A 20,807-nucleotide genomic window follows, 5' to 3' on the forward strand; every position below is an offset into this window, starting at 1 on the left:
CATGCAGGATGCCAGCCACAGTGCGTGCTAGCACTGCTCCGCTTTGCACTCTTCGGCTTGGTGCTGGTGAGTGGGGGCAGGATGCCGGGAAGACCACAGCTGTGTGGCATATGGTATCCAAAATACTCCTGGTGTAGTGGGTCTGTGGGTTTCACTGGGTTTATACATGTCTTATGTGTATTAAACAGAGAACGCTTTACTTCGGGGCTTTGTAAGTGATTTCAAAATCTGACTATGCATCCTGCTTTTTGCCTCCTTCTTCCCCCTTCCTCCCACATTTTTAAAACATCTCTCACAGCTGGCTGTCATCCTACCTGGACCGTCCAGGAGGTGGGTTTTTTTTTCTGCTTTCAGTGTAGGCAACTTTGTCCGGGCTGTGTGTAGGTAATGCACCCTCCCCCAGTCTATTGTGTTCAAACACTGCATACATTGAGCTTTGCATTGCTCAGGGCCTGTGTCTGCTTAAGATGCCCATGCTAGCAACATCCTTTAGGTGGGATTGAAGAAATCATTAACTTTTAAGCAGAACATTTTATTTCCAACAATAAGGCTGTCTTTTTTCTGATAAAACGCGATTGTGTATTTTATGCAGAAAGCTGAATCTTAATTCCACTTTCTTATCTCAAGATATCAGCAACCTAAATGAATAGACAGAAACTTGCCCTGCCTGCTCTTGGTGAACTTGGCGTCCATGGCGCTGGCAGGGAGTGATGAATCAATTGTGTTTGTTAATTGGTCTGTTTTTAACAGGTTTTGTAGTGCTTCCCGAGCATGAGTTCAGAATGAAGCGACGATTGGATGAGCAGGAGTCACCCGTGTATGCGTCGCAGCAGAGACGTATCACCAGCAGCACCGAAGCTTTTCAACACCAGCACCGCGTGCTTGCCCCGGCTCCTCCGGTCTATGAGGCGGTTTCGGAGACCATGCAGTCTGCCACGGGGATACAGTACTCTGTAACTCCCAGCTACCAGGTGCGTGCACTCGTCCCTTAGCTGCATCTTGGGGGATCAGCTGTGGTCCTGCTGCGTGACCAGCTAGCACCGTGTCATTTCATGGTAGAATTCTGTATTTGAGACAGACAAGGTTTATTTTAGTAACCAAGGCTTCCTAAAGAAAAACCAAGATTGCACAAAGTGCTTATCATATGTATCATTTTAAGCACTTGCTTTAAGACTATCGGCTTCATTCACGTTCAGAGCCACCTGAACAAACGTGGTGTCGTTTGGCTTTTTTGAACATGATTCTTTTAATGATTCTCTCAGATCATGGTCTCCGAATCGTAGAGGCAAATGCGTGCAGGGCTTTTTCTCCATTTTTCTTTTCTTCACCAGGAAAGGGTTTGTCCTTATGGTTGCTCTATCACAGGCATATGACATCTTGGGTGATCTTAACCTTAACGACTGGACTGGATCAGCATTTAGATTGGAGACTTTCAGGAAAATTGAAATGTTTCAGAAAATGTTACCCAGAGTCATTAGGTGGCACTCTTCTCTCTCTTGCCTCCTTTGCAAGGAGCTGTCAGCTGGGGAGAGAAAAAAATGTGCTTGAAGAGTGCACTGGAGATACCTCCCAGTGAAAGACCAGGGAAAGGCTGTTCCTATTACTTGCCTTTGCCATGTTTTTGGCATGTTGCATCTTCCACGCTTGTGTTGCTGGTGAGCTGCTCTCCCTGTCTAGTGCCTAATTTTACACACAGCTGCTTCTTTACTTCTGCAGAAGGGATGCTCACACTGATGGTAGCAGCCACAGAGCTGAAGAGCCTGCAGGCAGACACTCGCAGGGACTGGAAGAGGGTGTGTTTATGCTGGCAGTCCTTCCTCAAAAGAACTTGGATGGACCAGCAAGCAAATAGTTTCTTGTTCATGAGAAGGATTAAAAAAAGTATATCCCATCTAAAAGAGGCTTGAATAGAAAACTAAGTTTGTGTAAAATGAAAAGTAATTTAGTTTTAAAAAAATTTTTAAAGGCTCTTTTAATGGATTTTCCAGATTGAAACTTTTCTGGTTTAATGTGTGAAGGAGACCCGAAAAGTGCATGCCTTCTGTTCCTTTCCCTGTTTTTCTAGGGGGAGATACCAAGCTGAGTTTTCCCCTGAGTCTGCTGGTGCCAGAGGGCCACAGTTTGACTTCAGTACCCAAACTGAATGGCAAGAGTGTAGAAGCTCGTAAACATTCATTCATTCATTCAGATTATTGCTTGTGACATGTAAGTGTCATAGAGAAAAGAGAGACTTGACTCTGTCAGACTAAAAATCCCATTTTATGCCCCATTTGCAGGTCTTTATGTCAGTGTTAGTGACTAGATAGCCAGTGAGTCTGCAGGCTGGAGAGAAACCTGCATTTGTAACATGTTTGCAGAGAGGGCTCTCCTATATTTGGAATATAGGATGAGAGTTGTCTTGTTTCATTTTTAGGTCTCTCTGCGTCATTGTTGAAAAAAACCAAAAGATATTTTTTGAGTAAGGTTGTTAGCAGTCATGGTTAAGGGTCAAACTGACTGTGTTCTGCTTCCTTAAAATTTTACTTGTATACCTGGGTCTGGGAAGACTGATCTTGCTCTCTGCCCGTGCAGCAAGCGGAGGCAGCTGCGAAGCCATAGCCGTACGTGACGTCCTCTTTGCCTTGCCAGGTGTCGGCCGTGCCGCAGAGCTCGGGCAGCCATGGGCCAGCCATCGCAGCCGTCCACAGCGGCCACCACCACACTGCGCCAGTGCAGCCTCATGGGAGCCAGGTGGTGCAGAGCCACACTCACCCCACCCCACCAGCCGTGCCCGTGCAGGGGCAGCAGCAGTTCCAGAGGCTAAAGGTAATGCTGAGCATTGCTGCCTTAAGTAAACCAACCTCTGCCTAAATCCTTGGGCAGCCAGGGGCCTTTTTCTGTTCGGTGTGTAGGGGAGGCCTCCCTGCAAAGCCAGGTGGTGACCTCCTAAAAGCTTTCTTGACAAGGCTTAGATGCTTCTCCTGTTCGGAGGACTATTGAATGCAGAAAGGGACTTCTCTTTCTGCTGAAACCCTCTTGTTTCAAATACCATAGTAAAAAATGGACTTGCTAGGAAAAGATTGGGGACAGGAAGGAAAAGAAAGAAGTATTGCTCAGAGTATTTGTATGAATGGGTTAAATTGCCAAAACATTTGGTGCTTTTCTGAACACATGGTGTATGTGGGTGGCTGTGTGGGAGTAATTTGGGAGTAAGGAAGGCTCTATTCTTGGGTTATGTGCTGTAAAATCCTTAAAAAAAGAGAAAACTCCACCAAAAATAACCCCTTTAAGTAGCTACATTTGGTTCAGCTCTACATGGTGAGAAGGCGCATATATATGAACTGATGCCTACTTCTTAGTCTCTTCCAAATACAGTGCAAGTCTCTTCCAGTTTTGGTGGAACCCACCACCTTTTTGGGTGAGAGGCCCTTTCCTTTTGCTGAATGTAGGACACTTCATTTCTAGAGACCTCTGAAAATGGTTTCAAAATGTGTGGTTCTTTCTCCCAGCGAAATCGATGGCAAATTCTCTGCCAATGCAAGATTGGGGCTATACGTAATAGTCTTTCTTCCTTTGCTGTCGTTTAATTTCAGACAAAAGAGAGGTCTTGTATGTAGCTCTTGCAGCTGATGAGCGTGTGGCCTGGCTGTCGGAGGCAATAGGGACTCAGAGCTCTCGCTTTAAGCTGTGGCTGTTCTTTCAGTACATCTGAAAATTGGATGTTGGTACACGAACGGTTCATAAACTTCTTGCTGTTTGAGGTGTAAAACAATTTACCGCCTACAGTTGCCATTTTCGAAATCCTTATATGCCGAACTGAAATGCCTGGCTTTTTGAAAAAAGTGCAAGCGTGTACCTGGCAGACATATACTACACTGAATATGTCATTCCTACTTTCTGCTTATTCTTAGACTTCCATAATAATTTCCACATATGAATGCAGGAAAAATACTCAGTCTACTTCTGTTTATCCTAGCAGAGACTTCAGTGATGGTAAATTTGGAGTATGTTTTTTTTCTCTGAGTAAATCTGCTGATCTGTGTTGCTTTTTTTCCTTTTTGTTTCTTTTTGGTACAGTTTATCTTGTGAGCCAGGAGTGGGGAGTGAGTATCTCTTATTCAAATGGTGCTGGTAGTACACTAACCAGGCTCATGATCTTTTGCACTTTACTTCCCTGCCCAGGCTCAGGGCTAACAGCTGTGTTTTCAAATAATGTGTGTTTTGCAGAACAATGGGAGGTGAAATAAAATCTTCTCTGCTAATACAACCTGTCTGTTCTGTCTACAGGTGGAGGATGCATTGTCTTATCTGGACCAGGTGAAGCTGCAGTTTGGTAGCCAGCCACAGGTCTACAATGACTTCTTGGATATTATGAAGGAATTTAAATCTCAGAGGTAACAATCTGCATTTTGCTTCTTCCTTCCAGGTTAGGAAGAGTGTATGGGGGCATGGGAGCACAGAGCAGGAGCTAAATTCTGTCCTTCCGTGTGCAGAGTAACACACCTCTAGCAGTAGTGTAAAAGCAGTTGTGTGCTTTCTTTCCTGAAGGTTAAACGCATCCCTTCATTTATACTAAATCTCTGCTTAGAGTGGGAGTTCACAGATTCAGCCTCGATAGCTGATTCATCTAGCTGTGTGGTTGTCTGCCTGTTAATAATGGTCAGACTTGGGACTAGATCTCATGGATATAAAATGCTGTCTGGGCTAATAAAAGAATTCTAATGTCGTTCTTAAGTTCAGTGGTGTATTTATAGGAATCAGTTTTCATTGTTTCATAGGTTAGAGGTGATAAGGTAAGAATTCTAATGGAAAATTATTGTGTGGAGAACTTGGTGTACAACTGAAAGGGTCCTCGAGGATCGTGACATTTCGATCTTACTCCTTCTTCAGTATTGATACTCCAGGAGTGATCAGCCGTGTATCACAGCTCTTCAAAGGCCACCCAGACTTGATCATGGGTTTCAACACCTTCCTGCCACCTGGTTACAAGATTGAGGTGCAAACAAATGATATGGTGAATGTGACAACACCAGGGCAGGTTCACCAGATCCCCACTCACGGCTTGCAGCCCCAGCCGCAGCCCCAGCCTCAGCATCAGTCGCAGCCTTCAGCGCAATCAACCCCAACACCAGCACAGCCAGCACCACAGCCACCACCTGCCAAAATCAGTAAGGTGAGAGACTTCGAATGACATACTTTGATAACATGGGGATCCTGCTGCCTCCAGCTGAAACTGGTATGGAGCTAGAGAGCGAAAAAGGAACTTCCACACTGCTTTTTCATAGTATTTGTGAACCTCTGTGTGTTGTGCTTCTTCTGGATTAGTTTCTTCTTTTCAAACTTCAAGATGTGTCCTAGTGGATTTGACAATAATTCAAATAAGCCACCTTAAGGGTTTGTAAAGGCCTTGTTGCTTTCAGTGGGGAACTGAAAGATGCTCGGAGCATCTGGTAAAATGTACACGTGTTATTCAGAGAGTGATCCAGCAGCCCCAGGAAAAAGATCCCTGAAATGCATTTGACTTTGCAAGAAGGGCTTTGTAGTTAAAGCAGTGGGCACATGTTGAACTGCCTGCTTTTGTGTATATTGTCTCAGAATAACTGAAGTCCCAAGAAATTACCCATAACACCGTGGCTGTGATAAAGATGTTGCTCTTAGTGTGAAAGTGTGCGTGTGGTTTCAAATGCTTGGGGCAATTAAGCATTTAGAAGAGTTTGATTAGAGTTTGATTTATTTGGTAGATTCTGCATTGCTTGAAATCTTTTTTTCAGATTGGACATTTTTTGTAAAAGGGTCTAGTTCAGCCATCAGCTGGATGGGTGCAGGAGTTACTGGCAAAATCTGAAGTGCAAGAGTTCAGGCAAGATGACCATAATGTTGCCTTTAGGTATTGGTTTGTGCGCCTGAAACTGAGACCTTTCAATAACAAAGGGAATTTGACTCTCTGCTTTAGATGTAATCCAGATGCTACTGTCCAACAGATGTATTTTATGTGATTGAAAACAGAATAGGATAATACAAGAGGCATTCAGGGAGCTTACTCTAGATAAAATATTACATATTTCAGCCTCAAAATGCGGAAAGATTTGAGAGCCTTAGGGAGGGAAAGAGTCCCCAAAGTTTCAAGGGTTAATCTCTAAACTGTGCAATAGCTAACAATTGGCTGGAAAAGAAAAAAAAAAAGTTAGAAAGCAGCAGTTAAAAAGCAGCAGGATTTAAAATGTGGCAATAAGATGATCCCTAGACAAACATTGGTGGGACTTGCAACCTCCTGTTCAGAAATGGCAAAGAAAAATGTGCTAAAATATTTGCAAAGCTGAAAACTGCAAAGCTAAGTCATTCTGGAATTAACTTACCTGTGCCAGATTTCAAGGCTTTTCTCCGAAGTAGTAGTACATGCCCTCAGTGAAGAGGTAGCAGTCTCTTTCTCACCACTGCAGGCTAAGTGGATTTCTCCCCATGTCATCATCCTGCAAAGAGTTGAACTATTTTTGCTGAAACTTTAACATGAACCTGAGGAATATGCTAGATATTGAAGTGAGATTTCCTTACCCAACAGGTAAAGTTGCAAGTGAGCAAGGCAGGATCTTGTAATAGGATGCTTCTGGCCATCCCAAGACTGTTATCTACACTATCAGTAGTGAAAACTCTGTGTAATACACATTTTAAAGTTTGGAAGGAGACAGGAATGAATATTTCCATTTGCATTTAAAATTGCCACCTCAAAACTGCTGCTAAATTTTCCTGTGGCTGCTAGGTGTCTGTTAAGAGTATTCAAAATAATTACTTGGAGAGCTTTATCTGCCTGCTCTTTGTCTCAATATTGAAAAAAAAATCCAGTTTTCCCTTGCTGTTGCCTTACTTTATGCATCCCAGAGTTCTTCACTAGGGGCAAAATAACTTGCAGTGTTGGAGCAAGCCATGCCTGTGCATTTTGTCTCTGTTAAATTTTTGAGATAGTGTGTGTCTCTTGTCAGATTTCAGTCAAAAGCAGTTAGCAAGGAAAAACAGCTGTCAACAGCTTGAATGGTCCGGGTGTTTTGTCTTTCTGATGAATTGTAGTCTCTACTGGCCCACTAAATATTTATCTATTTATTTGCTTTGAATAATACTTTTCTTCCGCTTAGTCTACCTGTATTTGTGCTTCTGTTAATCTTTAAAACCCAACTCTGACTGTGAAATGGTACTTCTTAATTTTGACTCTCAACAGCAGTTTCTGCTTAGACAGCCACTAGGAAATGTTTGGTTTATGAAAGATACCGTTAAAATTCCCTAGACCTGTGAAGGGATTAATTGTTTGGTAACAGTTTAAAAAGACCAGTCTTTTAAGGCAGTGCAGCAAAAGTCGTCCAGGGCCAGTATATGGGAAGAGGTTGTTTGGATGTGGTAGCAGGAGATTTTGTCCAGTTGTGATACTCCAGCTCAGAGGTATCTCTGTTGAATCCATGTTATTCCACCGTTGGCATCAGATGCAGTTATATGCTGGGTTGTTTCCTGTGGATATGGTGCATACGTGGAATAAAAATGCCTTTATTCCAAACATAAAGGAATCTGCTAATTTCTAACACGGCTTCTTTTCTTCTTAGCCATCGCAGTTGCAGGCACATACTCCTGCCAGCCAGCAAACTCCCCCGATTCCACCATACGCATCACCACGCTCGCCACCAGTCCAACCTCATACGCCTGTGACAATCTCTCTGGGAACCACACCATCCCTGCAGAACAATCAGCCCGTTGAGTTTAATCATGCCATCAACTATGTCAACAAGATCAAGAATAGGTTCCAGGGACAGCCAGACATCTACAAAGCCTTCCTGGAGATCCTCCATACATATCAGGTGAGTGCTAACAAGGCAGATCTGAGTATATGTATGACTATTTCTCTTTCTTTGCCATGGGAGCAAACTGCGCCTGTCCAAGAGTTGCATTTGGGTCTTCTGCTAGATTAGCATTGGCCAGCAAGCTAAGCAGAATTGTTGCAAATTGAGAGATTGCGTAGCACCATGAAATAATAGATTTCAGTCCTTCATCTTTATTTGCCAGTGTCTGAAATGCCTTTTCAAAAATCATATTTGGCGTTTTTCTGTGAGCATGGATCAGAAGGAGACAACATGGCCGTAGTACTACGTTAAAAGTAAAGAAATGCATTCCTTGATCGGTGTCCTACTAGTCCAGGGCCAGCTGGGCATTTAGTATATAGTATATATAAGAATCATACTATTAATGTAGTATAATTCTTTACGTAAGATGCTGAGACCTTTGCTGTTTTGTTCTTTATATCACTGAGGGGTTTATTTTGTTTTTCTTTGTCACTTAAATATTTCGTGCGTCCTTTCTTCTGATGCTTCTCCTCTTTCCTATGACAGAAAGAGCAGCGTAATGCCAAGGAGGCAGGAGGTAATTACACGCCGGCTTTGACAGAGCAGGAGGTGTACGCGCAGGTGGCTCGCCTCTTCAAGAACCAGGAGGATCTGCTCTCAGAGTTCGGGCAGTTCCTGCCTGATGCCAACAGCTCTGTGGTGAGTCTTCTTGGAGATAGACTGGAACTGAAATGCCTAGTGGAAAACTGTCCTTGTATGTAGCCAGAGTTCAGAAAAATGTGCTTTTGCTGTTTGTTTCTTGGGTTTTTTTTGGAGTGATCTTTTACTGAGTGTGGGAATGGGGTCAGGGTGATAAACTGTGTCTTCTGGTCATAACTTGTCTTATAAATACAATCCCTTTGCCTAAAAGGGTTGTTCTAAGACTGCAATAACTGCGGTAGAATACATTGGTCATCTAGAGCTAGGAGGAGCAGGCATATTTTTTTTGCCTGGATGCGTGGAACTCAGCTCTAATGGTCTTATGGGTTTGTCTCTAAATAAGCTGTTAAGTAAGACAACTGCAGAGAAAGTGGAATCGGTAAGAAATGATCACGGTGGCACGGTGAAGAAGCCACAGCTCAACAACAAACAGCAAAGACCCAACCAGAATGGCTGTCAGATCCGACGGCACTCGGGAACTGGAGCAACCCCTCCGGTGAAGGTAAGAGTGTGTGCTGCTCGTTCAGCAGCCCTGTTTTTCCCAGAAGGCTGTGGCAGAGCGGGATGCGTTGTATAAGTCTGTGCAATTTTTGCGGCGCAGGCTGCAGCCTGAGAAAACAGAAACTAATGCGTGCCTTTAAAGGAAACTTTTTGAATTCCTTGTTTCTAAGCGCAAGGCTTTGTCTCTGATTTTCGCAAACTGATGGTGTTCTCTGTACCTGAGGGTGGTAATAGTTACTTTACTGGCTTGGGAAAAATAAGGCTGTCCCCACTTTATTAGGATGCTGCAGAATGCGTGGGAGTAGTTTTATTGGTTAATAAAGCAGTGTTTGGTGATGAGGGAGAGATGTGGGGTGTGGAGGTAAAAGTCTCAGTAAAATCATAATGTAAGTTTGTCTAAAATTTGTAGCGATGTTTCTAAGGCATGTGGGAAGATAAGCTGAGGGAAAGATAAAGGTATGCCCAAAAGCTTTATTGTAGTAGAACTTGGAGCAGATGCAGTGGAATCGTGTTTGCTCATCTTTCCTGTGATAAACCTTATAATACAATGATGAATGATTATTCTCTTAGCAGAGTTTGCCCTTTTCAAATGACGCATATTTTGAGAGAGCAAGGCTTTGTAGTGTAATAAAAATGGTCTTGTGGCCAGGTGGTTTAGTGTTTGTGCATTAGGGACAAGTTTGTGTGCTTTATTTGAAGGTGGTGTATCTTGCTTTGTGATGAAAAGCATTAGCACACATAACTGTATCTTTTAAATCCAGTGACTTACTTCCCCTTCTATTCTTTCTCCTCCTCCTCAAATAAAGGGCAGCAAAATAAAATTTTGGAGGCAGCTTTTGGCCTGTCTGAGAATGTGGAGTGCAGTGGTGGTATGGGGAAAATAAAGGATCTTGCAGTGGAATGCAAGAGAGAAAAAGGAATATACTGATTTTAGGGAGGTGTAACACTTAAAGAACTGGGTGAGTGATAGGAAAAAACTCAGATTTTATTTTGGTAATTCTGCAAACTACTTGGAAAAATGAGATATGCTACAACCAGTGACTGTTTCAATCAACTAGTTACAGAAAAGGATGCAACAGTGTATTACAAATATTTGGTGTTCTATGCTACTGATTAACCTTTAACAGATTAACTTGTGACATACACTTTCATGCAAGTTTCCTTCCAAAAAAGCCACCTTTCTTTTATTTGAAAGCAAATGGTGGGGTCAGGAAGCTGAAACCCTTGTGTGATAGAGAATCAAAATATGGCAACTTGCTCTGCTGAACAGCCCTTTTTTTTTTTTTTTTTCCCTTGCTTTTCTGTTTTTTTGTTAACAGAAGAAACCGAAGCTGCTTGGTTTAAAAGATCAGTCCTTGGCAGAAGCCAGCAAACATGGTGTGGGGACAGAATCTCTCTTCTTTGAGAAGGTGAGAAGCAAGATTCAGAGAAGGCTGTGTCATGTCATTGATTTATGTTATTAGTATGTAAACATCTGGATTTTTATCACAGTGAAATATGTGATATATATACCACCCTGATAACATTTGTCAGCTTGACCTCAGATGTATCATGCGACCTCTAAGTCAGATCCATTGAATTTTTTTAAAAGGCTGGTGGTCTTTTTTACGTGGATATTTGTGTCTTTTCCCCAAAGGTCATTCTACAGCTTTTCACCCACTGCTGATGCAGTTTATTTGTAGGAATGGGAATTTTTTCCTGTAATGCACGCTCCAGATTTTTTTCACCTTTATGAAATCCCTGTACAACCAGTGATGTGCGTGGCGTGTCTTGCTGTGTTGGCACAGCTTGTTGTAGCCATCCACAACCAGCTGCGTGCAGTGTAGGAGCTCAGTTTACAAATCAGCTGGTTCATGTCGACATTGGTTTGTTTTTTTTTTTCCCTGAGAGGTGAATCTAATTAATTGCACAGTTGTTACCTGTTGCTGGTTTACCACACACAACAAATGAAGGATATGTGGGATGTTTCCAAGTGGTACCTTGGTGTCTTCCCTCAGATGTCCATGCATTTCCTTATGGCTCAGAGGGGAGTATATAGTGAACATAAACAAGCCTTTTAAGTAATATTCATGTGTCGATGAAAGTCTTGGTTGCTCCCTGATGATGTGGTGCATTTTGCAGCATGCTGTAGACCAGCTAATGGTAACTGGGAACCAATCTATTGCTCGGAGGATGTGTAGGTGTTAACATGAGTAAACCTAGAAATCCCTGCTGTAGAATTATAACCATAATGACGAATATCTTAAAGATGATAGATCTCTGTCTGATGCGTAGATGCTAACTGTTCTCGTGGGAAAGGTAATGGTGTTGGGATGAATCGTTTGGTTTCCTTGTACTGCGGAGATAAGGGTTACAGAAGCTGGCTTATCTGTCATAACCCAAGCTGTAACACAGGCAGAGGCTGAAGTGGTATTACCCAGGGCACAGGCGTCTTACCCCTGCTCCCTACTTGCAATATTCTCTGATGTTTAAAGGCAGCCTGGGTGGGTTTGTGGTGCTGCAGTTACGACTGAGGTTGTCCATGCTTCCAGCATTTCATAATCCAGCTGTTAGGGGGTTCTTTGAGGGACTTCATTCTTCACTTGCAACTTCGTTCTTCAGAGTAACGTACCAGGTGCTGATGTTGCAGGGCATACCCAGCAAGGAAATGGCTCACGTTGGTATTTGTTTGTCTGGCCCTGTGTACAGGGCAAGTTACCCTCTGTTCAGCTTACTTAAAGATTTGCGTTCTCATTCCACATGTAATCTCCATGCATCTATGGAAAGCACAGTGTTGAATCCAGGTCTCCTGGACAGCGGTAGCATACACAGCTTGATCTCACCCTGACAGCAGCTGTTTTCCTCTTTTCTTCTCTCTTTAAGGTCCGCAAAGCTCTGCGTAGCACAGAAGCATACGAAAACTTCCTTCGCTGCCTGGTTATTTTCAACCAGGAGGTGATCTCCCGGGCTGAGCTCGTGCAGCTCGTTTCTCCATTCCTGGGGTAAGTGGAGCCTGTTTCCTTATGTGAGGTGAAAAGTTTACTCCACTTGGTCTGTTTCTGTTGCAAAGCCGGGAAAGAAATGCTAACCTTTGTGGTCGTTCAGGGGAATGCATCTTGTGTGGTTGCATGGCACAGAGGAGGAGGAACGCTGCTCTGGGAGCCGGGTGGTGGCTTCTTGTGCCACAAAGTACATCTGAGATGGAGTCCCCCTGCGCTGCCCACTTCCTCTGCTGTTGGATGGCTCGACTTTTATCTGAATAGCCTGCCACTGCTTAATTGTCTGTCCACTAAATGATTGCACGAGTTGCTTCTGTGGCAGTGCGTTCTCTGATCTCCTATTCCCTCCAGCTTGGCCTGAGTGTCATGAATGTACATGGTAAGGTGCCATGTGCTGCTCTATGGGCAGGAAGATACTGGTGCATCCTGGTGCAAGGTACTGGTGCATACAGGAAGATTCAAATGCAAGGTCCTGCACTTGGGCCACAGCAACCCCATGCAACGCTACAGGCTTGGGGAAGAGTGGCTGGAAAGCTGCCTGGCAGAAAAGGACCTGGGGGTGTTGGTTGACAGCTGCCTGAATATGAGCCAGCAGTGTGCCCAGGTGGCCAAGAAGGCCAATGGCATCCTGGCTTGTATCAAAAATAGCACGGCCAGCAGGACTAGGGAAGTGATCGTGCCCCTGTACTCGGCACTGGTGAGGCCGCACCTTGAATACTGTGTTCAGTTTTGGGCCCCTCACTACAGGAGAGACATTGAGGTGCTGGAGCGCGTCCAGAGAAGGGCAACGAAGCTGGTGAAGGGTCTAGAGCAGAAGTCTTATGAGGAGCGGCTGAGGGAACTGGGTTTGTTTAGCCCGGAGAAAAGGAGGCTGAGGGGAGACCTTACTGCTCTCTACAACTACCTGAAAGGAGGTTGTAGAGAGGTGGGGGTTGGTCTCTTCTCCCAGGTAACAAATGATAGGACGAGAGGAAATGGCCTCAAGTTGCACCAGGGGAGGTTTAGACTGGATATTAGGAAATTTTACTTCACTGAAAGGGTTATCAAGCATTGGAACAGGCTGCCCAGGGAAGTGGTTGAGTCGCCATCCCTGGAGGTATTTAAAAGACATTTGGATGAGGTGCTTAGGGACATGGTGTAGTGGTGGTCTTGGTAGTGTTAGGTTTACGGTTGGACTCTATGATCTTAAAGGTCTTTTCGAACCTATACGATTCTGTGGTTCTTGGAAGCCCTTCAGTGGCTAATACTGTGCAAGTGCCATGTCTTTTAGGCTTTCAGACTTGAAGCAGGACAATAAGTGCCCTGCTTCAGTTTTCCTTCCAACTTCATGCTCTTCTGCACTGCCCTTTTCTATTCTTTATCCAAGAGGAGGTGAGAGAGGGATTCCTAGCTATGTCTTGGCAGGCAGGCAGCATTCAAGAGCAGTGCTGGTACTGCTTGCTGTGTTTCTTCCTTTTTCAGAAGAGCAAACAGAATTATTTAGCAGCATGTTATTGCAGTCTCTTGCTCTGGAATCATGGATTATTTCACCCAAGAAAAGATGTGCTGTCTAATTACATAGGAAATGTCCCTTAAAAAAGAGTGCTGATACAAACTAAAATTTCAAAAAAAAACCAAAAAGCAACTGAATTCTGTCCTGTAGCCAAAAATGATAAGGAGTACTATAGTTTAAATAGAAATTATGGCTTCCATGATTGCCAGTAGTGTACAGAACTTTGTATTAATCAGCTAAAACCAACCGATATCCTCTCATCAACTTTGGGCAGCAAGTTTAATGTTCCCGCTTCCTGCAAATTGAGTTCCTGGTTCCAAGGGAGAAGGCAATAGCAATGTAAATTGGGTTCAGGACCCCATTACACTAGCTACTGTGCAAAGAAACTGCCCCAAGGAGCTTCCACTCCTCCTGTAGCTCCACTGGAATTAGTCAGGCATCAGCAGGATGCTACCTTTAGCTAGGAAAGGTGAAGTATTCGACCAAAAAATTCCGGATTTCTCTCATCTACTACCTGTGCTCCTAGCTATAAGGGTGAATGTCTGTATTTGGAAAGGTTGTAATACAGGTTATAATATTTCCTTATTCTGGAGTTGGACATTATCTTCTGTCATGTAATGAAAAAGCAATAAATGAGCAGTGATTCAATTAGCCTCAGTAACAGGTTCAATTCCTCATATTGCTGGAGCTTTGCATGAGATAAGACGAGTTGAACAGACACGCTATTTTAGACTAATAAATTCTTCAGAAAACTTCTCTACAAGCAGGCAAGCTTAGGCCTTGCAGGTAAAGGCTTCTTCGCAATTTGTGCTGGTCTGTGTAGTCTGGGGAGGCAGCACTGGTTGAAGCAATTGCTCAGCACTGAAACCTTTTGCTGTGTAGTGACAGAATCACTTTTCAGTTTCTTCTTGCTGCTTTTGGAAAGGAAAGGTCTGTTTTAAGGTTAAGAACATTGGCAAACAACTAGGGATCTGGCCCAAGTTCACTACCAGGGTAGTTTGGGAGACCTAGATGTGACCCTGCAATGGGTGCTGCCCCTGCAGTGAAAGCTTTGGCTGCTGTTCCTTACTTTTCTCGTGGGGACTGTACACACAAGGCATTTGGAGGGTGTATCGGTGCTTGTCTGTTATCCTTGGCAATATGGGGGGATAATACAAAAACACCTTAGTTGCACCAAGAGAGCAATCCACCACCTGATCAATAAACAGTTACTCACTTCCCATTTGATCAGGCTCTATGGAAGTGAGATTGAGCAGAGAGGGTCCTCTCTCACCAGACTGATAATTCAGAGGGTCTTTTTGGACACAGTCTGTCTGTAGAATCAATTCTAGCCTCAGCATCACAGCTCAGTGGTGTTTGATTTCTACTTAGCTAGTTCTTCACTTCATTCATTTTATTTTTAGGAAATTCCCAGAATTGTTCACTTGGTTTAAAAACTTTCTGGGGTATAAAGAGTCTGTTCACATGGAGACATATCCGAAGGAACGGGCTACCGAGGGGATTGCCATGGAGATAGACTATGCCTCCTGTAAAAGACTGGGCTCCAGCTACCGAGCCTTACCCAAGAGCTACCAGCAACCCAAGTGCACGGGGCGGACTCCGCTGTGTAAAGAGGTAAGATACTCTTGGATGGGAATTGCATGACAGAGGAAGGCTATTCCTAGCCTTCTCAGAGGGATGGAGCAAGGATGAGTGGAACAGTAGAACAGGGTGGGGAATTTACTTTGTATCCCTGAGCTATGCTGAAAAGGTTCCCAGGGATGTCGGGACACGTCTGCTCTCATGCAGCAGAGTTGTGCTGCTGCCTGCACCCCAGAACTGGCACTGGGCATGGAGCTGGGGCCAGGCAGCTGCCTGTTGTGGTGGATGGTGGATCTGGTTAGCACTGATCCAGCACTGAGCCATGCTGCTCCTGCACCCAGGCATGTGCGGGCATACCATCCTGGCTTGGGATCATCGCGGTACGTGTCGGAGCCCAAGGTGAGCACACCCTGAGGTGTTCCTAGTGGCGAGTGAGCACTTGGCACTCCCGCAAACATCTGGATCGTGTCCAGAAGCTATTGCACAGGGTGAGGCGTTAGTCTAGGAATGGGTTATGCTGGAAGCTGGCTGGGAGATACGATACCCACATGGCTTTGATGGTTGGCATCAGCTCTTCTCCAGTGGTGCTTGTGAAAGGGTTGCATGAAGCATTGGGGAGCAGCTGGAAAAAACCCCCACCAAATAGGTGTGATGTTTAACTACTTAAATAAAATGTAGGGGCATTAGATATATATGATGTTTTACGTAGTATAACATGTGAAAAGAACATTAAGGTTACAAGCTTAAAAACTCTTGAGCAGGAAATGGCAGAACTAGTTTTCTGCATGGTCTTAATGTGATCTCAGGCATCTTTTACAAGGCAGTATGTAGTTCAGGATTATTGCTACCTTTTTACGCAAATTCCCGCTTAATCTGCTTTCAGAGTTGTCTCTAGTCCAACCTTAAAAGGAAATCACATTTTCTGTAGACAGATTCTCCCACATGTCCCTCACACGCTTCTTTCTTTCTACCTGAAATGCTAAGAAGACCTCTTGTCTTCAGAAATGGTGCATTGCTTCAGGAAATCGGCTCCCTACAGGGAACCAGCCTTCTTGGTCAAGAGTCAAAGCTGGTCTCTCAACAAAGTCCTGCAGGATCAGGTGTACTCATTGAGACCTTTAATGTTTTGTAATGACCTTTTGGTCAAAGTGGGAATGGTAGTGGCTAATCCTGTTCTTTCACTGGTGTTGAAGGTAATGTTTTGGGGGTGAGTGAGCAGGACTCTTGCTGAAGGCCGGTTAATAAACATGCTGCTTAAGAGTGTTCACTGGAGGAGGGGAGAGCCCCAGAAATCCCTTCCCTAGGTGACTGCAGTCAGCAGTGGCACCTGCAACAAATAGTGAGGAGATTGCCATTTGGGAACATCATGTTTTTTGTGTCCTTACACTCCTTGAGAGATGGGGAGAACAAATGTGGGTGACCAAGATGCAGTTAGCAGTGGTGATAGGTGTTCAGCTGAAGTGGTGGCAAGATAGTGAAGACAACCTGGGCAAGAGACATTGTAAGTTTTTTAATCTAAGTCCTGACATGTCTCTCAAAAGTGTCTTGTGTGATGCAGCAACGAACTTTTCTTCCTGTGAGAATCTAATGACTCAGTTGTTCAGGCTTCAGGTTTATGAAAACTGGGCCTGACTTTCAAGACTGCCTGCCAAAATCCTTGTTTCTTTGCCTTTGGCCTCTTTGAGGTTTCTTTTGAATGTTCTGTTCCTGTTTGGAGGTGGTGAAAGCTGCAGGTGCTCAGCTGCTTTGTCAGGAAAGGTGTTGCTGGGTTATGGATTTATATTCCCAATTAGCCTTATTTGGAGGTAGAAACCACGTACTGTCTAACAGTCATGTCTGACGTGATGACCACCCAGTGTTGTCAATGGTGAATCACATGCATGATGAACCAGCTGGTTGCAGTTGACTAATCCAAAGTAACGGAAAAGCTCCTTTCACCTTTCTTTTTCTCTTCCCTTGCAAGTTTCTTCTCACAGCTCCAGCTAATGAATTTTACAGACTGCCTGGATGTTTCTGTTCTGGCTGTTTGGGGTTGCCGCCTGAGTGCTGGGCTTTGGAAGGGGCACACAATTTTTGCAACTGGGGAATTATATCCTTCCATCAGAAGACTGGGCTCAGCCAGAGGAGTGTGACCCCCTTGAAGACTGACTGTGACTCTTGTCTCCCCCTGTCTCCCTCAAAGGTTTTGAATGACACCTGGGTCTCCTTCCCGTCCTGGTCCGAAGACTCCACATTCGTGAGCTCCAAGAAGACGCAATACGAAGAGCACATCTACAGGTGCGAGGATGAGCGTTTCGAGGTAAATTGTTTTTCCTTGATTCATGTCTCAGAAAGCTTGGGGTCCTGTCAACAGTTCATGATCTTGCTATAATTATACCTTTAATGCTACTGCTTAGAATCTGTTTTTATTGTGTGTCTGTCGCCTGTTTTTTTGCATAAAAGCTCATGTTCTCTTAACTCAAGAAGCAGTGGCTGCATAACTACCTCTCGCTCCAAGCTACCACCCCTGCCCCTCACTTTTTGTGCAGAGCTCTTCGTTCACACCACTCCAGATGAAATTGTTCAATGGCCAGCATATAATTGATGCGTCTTTTCTGTTCTTACTGCCCACGTAGCGCACGAGAACATGCATTCCCCTGTAATAATCTGCAAAGCGATACGTTCAGGATGTTAAATGATTGACATCTTGACTTGAAATGGAAGTTAGCTTGGCAATTACCTGAATACTCTCAGATTCAGCACATCCTTTTGTAGAGTAACTGTCAATTGTGTTCTATTCCCAGGTGGAAAATGTAATTTCCTAACAGTATAATTCTGGTAGCCTTTAAATTCTTATGCAGTATTATCTAGGTAGCAGATAAAATATAATTGGATTATTTTAGAGCAGCTGAACATGGAAACCACTGCTTGAGAACATCTTGTTAAACATGCACGGCTTCTTGTTTCATGTCACTTAAATGTTAGCCTCTGTGAAGTATCATGTTTTATCTATTCAATGATGGATAATGCACCGTTTGCTTCAGCTGGATGTTGTCTTGGAGACCAACCTGGCAACGATCCGCGTCCTTGAGGCAATCCAAAAGAAACTCTCGCGCTTGTCCGCCGAGGAACAGGCCAAATTCCGGCTGGACAACACTCTGGGTGGCACTTCGGAGGTGATCCACCGCAAGGCTCTCCAGAGGATATATGCTGACAAAGCAGCCGACATCATTGATGGACTTCGGAAGAACCCATCCGTGGCTGTTCCCATTGTACTGAAAAGGTACTGATTGCTCTAGCACCCTGCCCCAGGGGGCTCTACCGAAGGATAACGCACCATACGTGATCCAGGTGTATGTAAAAGTAGCTAATTTCTGCCCCTAAAGTTGTGACCTCCACAAGGCTGTAATTTAAGAAGTGCACTTTATGTTCTGGTCAGTTGCTGTATTTCATAATAAGCACCTAGAAAGAGGGAATTACTCTTCTGAAACAAAAACCTTACTAGCTCAGCTGGAGGGTTGGAGAGCTTTTGTTGTCTCCTCGTAAACCTTATTTCTTTCCCAGTGTTGGCATCGTGTGTAAGATGAGGAAACTGTATTGTGTGGATTGATCCAGGGCTAAATTTGATCCCTTTCCAAATCCTGCGGCTGTACGTGACCGTGGGCTCAGATTGCGGTGGCTGTGTTACCCTCAGATTCCCAGTTCAGTTTCTGTTGTCAACCTCCCCTTCCTTGGCCAAGAAAAGCGAGTGGATGCTGCAACTCCTTGGGGAAGCTTGAGGAGATGTGTAAGGAGGAGATACTCTTCCCCAGACACTTCCCATCTCTGTGGGACTGTCACTCCTGTGTCTCAGGGCTCTGAGAGCTGGGGCTAACAGCCTTACCCAGGATACCTGCGAGGTCACAGCTTCCCCACCCTGCTGCGAGGACACTCTTCCTGTGAGCCAGGCCTTGAGCTGCATCAGATGCTTTGCTTGAGATACTGAGTTGAGGTTCAGGAGTCTATTCCCAGGAAGCTCAGGTTGCTGCAAGGCAATAACTTTGTTAATCATCCAAACTAAGCTACTCCTTTTCAGCAGCTGGAGCTACACAACTTTCTGGGGATTTCTGAGAGAGCTGGGCCAGCTCCTGTGGCTCTCCCATCCCTTCAGCCCCTCTCCCTGCTGTGGACAGTGGGACTAGAGGGACGCTAAACCCTCTAGCTGTCCTGGCATGCCATGGGGGGAAGCACAAGCCTTCAAGCTACTTTGTTCCTGAGCTGTGTTACTTAGACATGAGAGAAGTCCAGAGGGGTTTATTCAGAAGAGTGTGTGCAGGGTGCCCTTCCTGTAAAGCTTGTTCTGTGGGACAGCTTTCATTTATGCCCATTTCATAAGGAGTTCAGCTCTTCTCAGTGCTGGCCAGGAACCACAGGCTTAGGTTTTCCTTATGTGCTCAGAGTGGGACCTTTATGTCTCTTAGTTCACCCTTGTTTTCTTGATCCAAGGTTAAAGATGAAAGAGGAAGAGTGGCGAGAAGCCCAGAGAGGATTTAATAAAGTCTGGCGAGAGCAGAATGAGAAGTATTACCTGAAATCCTTGGACCATCAGGGCATCAACTTCAAGCAGAATGATACCAAGGTCCTCAGGTCAAAGAGTCTCCTCAATGAGATTGAAAGCATCTATGATGAGGTAAGATGGTCACCAATAGTTTCCTTCCCTCAAGCTTCTGTAGCTTGCAAGTGCAGTTTCAGTTCCTGTTCCTCACCGCTCGATGAGAGAGGAAGTCTGCGCCACTGGCAGAGCTTTCTGAAAGGCTCTTGGGTGGAGAGAGGTGTTTGGGACTAATTTTTGTGCTATGTTTCTCATTTGTTAGAGGCAAGAGCAGGCTTCAGAAGACAATGCTGGAGTCCCCACAGGCCCACACCTATCACTAGCCTATGAAGACAAGCAGATCCTGGAAGATGCTGCCTCTCTCATCATCCACCATGTGAAGCGGCAGACGGGAATCCAGAAAGAGGACAAGTACAAAATCAAGCAGATCATGTATCACTTCATTCCAGACCTACTGTTTGCTCAGCGAGGTGAACTCTCAGATGTGGAAGAGGAGGAAGAAGAGGAAATGGATGTGGATGAAGCTACTGGGGCTGCAAAAAAGCACAATGGTGTTGGGGGCAGTCCTCCCAAAACCAAGCTGATGTTCAACAACACGACAGCCCAGAAGCTGCGGGGCATGGATGAGGTCTACAATCTCTTCTACGTGAATAGCAACTGGTACATATTCATGCGGCTGCATCAGATCCTGTGCTTGCGGCTGCTGAGGATCTGCACCCAGGCCGAGCGGCAGATCGAAGAGGAGACGCGGGAAAGGGAGTGGGAGAGGGAAGTGCTGGGCATAAAACGAGACAAGAGTGACAGTCCTGCCATCCAGCTGCGACTGAAGGAGCCTAGTGAGTGACTTCTGGTGGGAGGCTGGGGAAGAAAGATGCTTCTCTTCGTAGTGTATTGACAGGGCTTACTTGGTGTCTTCAGGCATGTTACAGCAGTGACCCTTTAAAATAGGAGGATCTCTCTTTTATTATCGCTAGGCAGCACTGAATTGAGGGAGGAGATGAGAAGGTGTGGGGTACATGGGACTCGAATAGCAGAATGGTAATATGCAGCAGTTATTTCATAAGAGCTTTCTTTTTACACTTGCGTATCTAAAGTATCCTTGAGTTCCCTAACTAAAAGATTTTTTAAAAGTCTTTCAGAAATAAAGACCTCGTGGAGGAGGCTAGAGCTAGAAAGCAAGACATTAT

At 44.7% G+C, this 20,807-nt stretch overlaps 1 protein-coding gene across 2 annotated transcripts in view; it reads left to right on the forward strand.

Moving 5' to 3' along the window:
* Positions 1 to 20,807, forward strand: part of SIN3A (SIN3 transcription regulator family member A) — a 38,400-nt gene that overhangs the window by 8,464 nt on the left and 9,129 nt on the right. For both annotated transcript variants that reach the window (XM_072870295.1, XM_072870294.1), the window contains exons 2-15: positions 751 to 971; positions 2,629 to 2,805; positions 4,267 to 4,373; positions 4,870 to 5,152; positions 7,566 to 7,817; positions 8,346 to 8,498; positions 8,842 to 9,000; positions 10,319 to 10,408; positions 11,862 to 11,980; positions 14,873 to 15,083; positions 17,233 to 17,349; positions 18,074 to 18,312; positions 19,515 to 19,698; positions 19,883 to 20,456. In XM_072870295.1, the coding sequence (XP_072726396.1) occupies positions 783 to 971; positions 2,629 to 2,805; positions 4,267 to 4,373; positions 4,870 to 5,152; positions 7,566 to 7,817; positions 8,346 to 8,498; positions 8,842 to 9,000; positions 10,319 to 10,408; positions 11,862 to 11,980; positions 14,873 to 15,083; positions 17,233 to 17,349; positions 18,074 to 18,312; positions 19,515 to 19,698; positions 19,883 to 20,456 (2,854 nt within the window). In that variant the 5' untranslated portion in view covers positions 751 to 782. The remainder of the gene's footprint in view (positions 1 to 750; positions 972 to 2,628; positions 2,806 to 4,266; positions 4,374 to 4,869; positions 5,153 to 7,565; positions 7,818 to 8,345; positions 8,499 to 8,841; positions 9,001 to 10,318; positions 10,409 to 11,861; positions 11,981 to 14,872; positions 15,084 to 17,232; positions 17,350 to 18,073; positions 18,313 to 19,514; positions 19,699 to 19,882; positions 20,457 to 20,807) is intronic.

The sequence above is a fragment of the Ciconia boyciana genome, chromosome 8 (assembly GCF_034638445.1).
Source record: "Ciconia boyciana chromosome 8, ASM3463844v1, whole genome shotgun sequence".
NCBI classification, from domain to species: Eukaryota; Metazoa; Chordata; class Aves; order Ciconiiformes; family Ciconiidae; genus Ciconia; species Ciconia boyciana.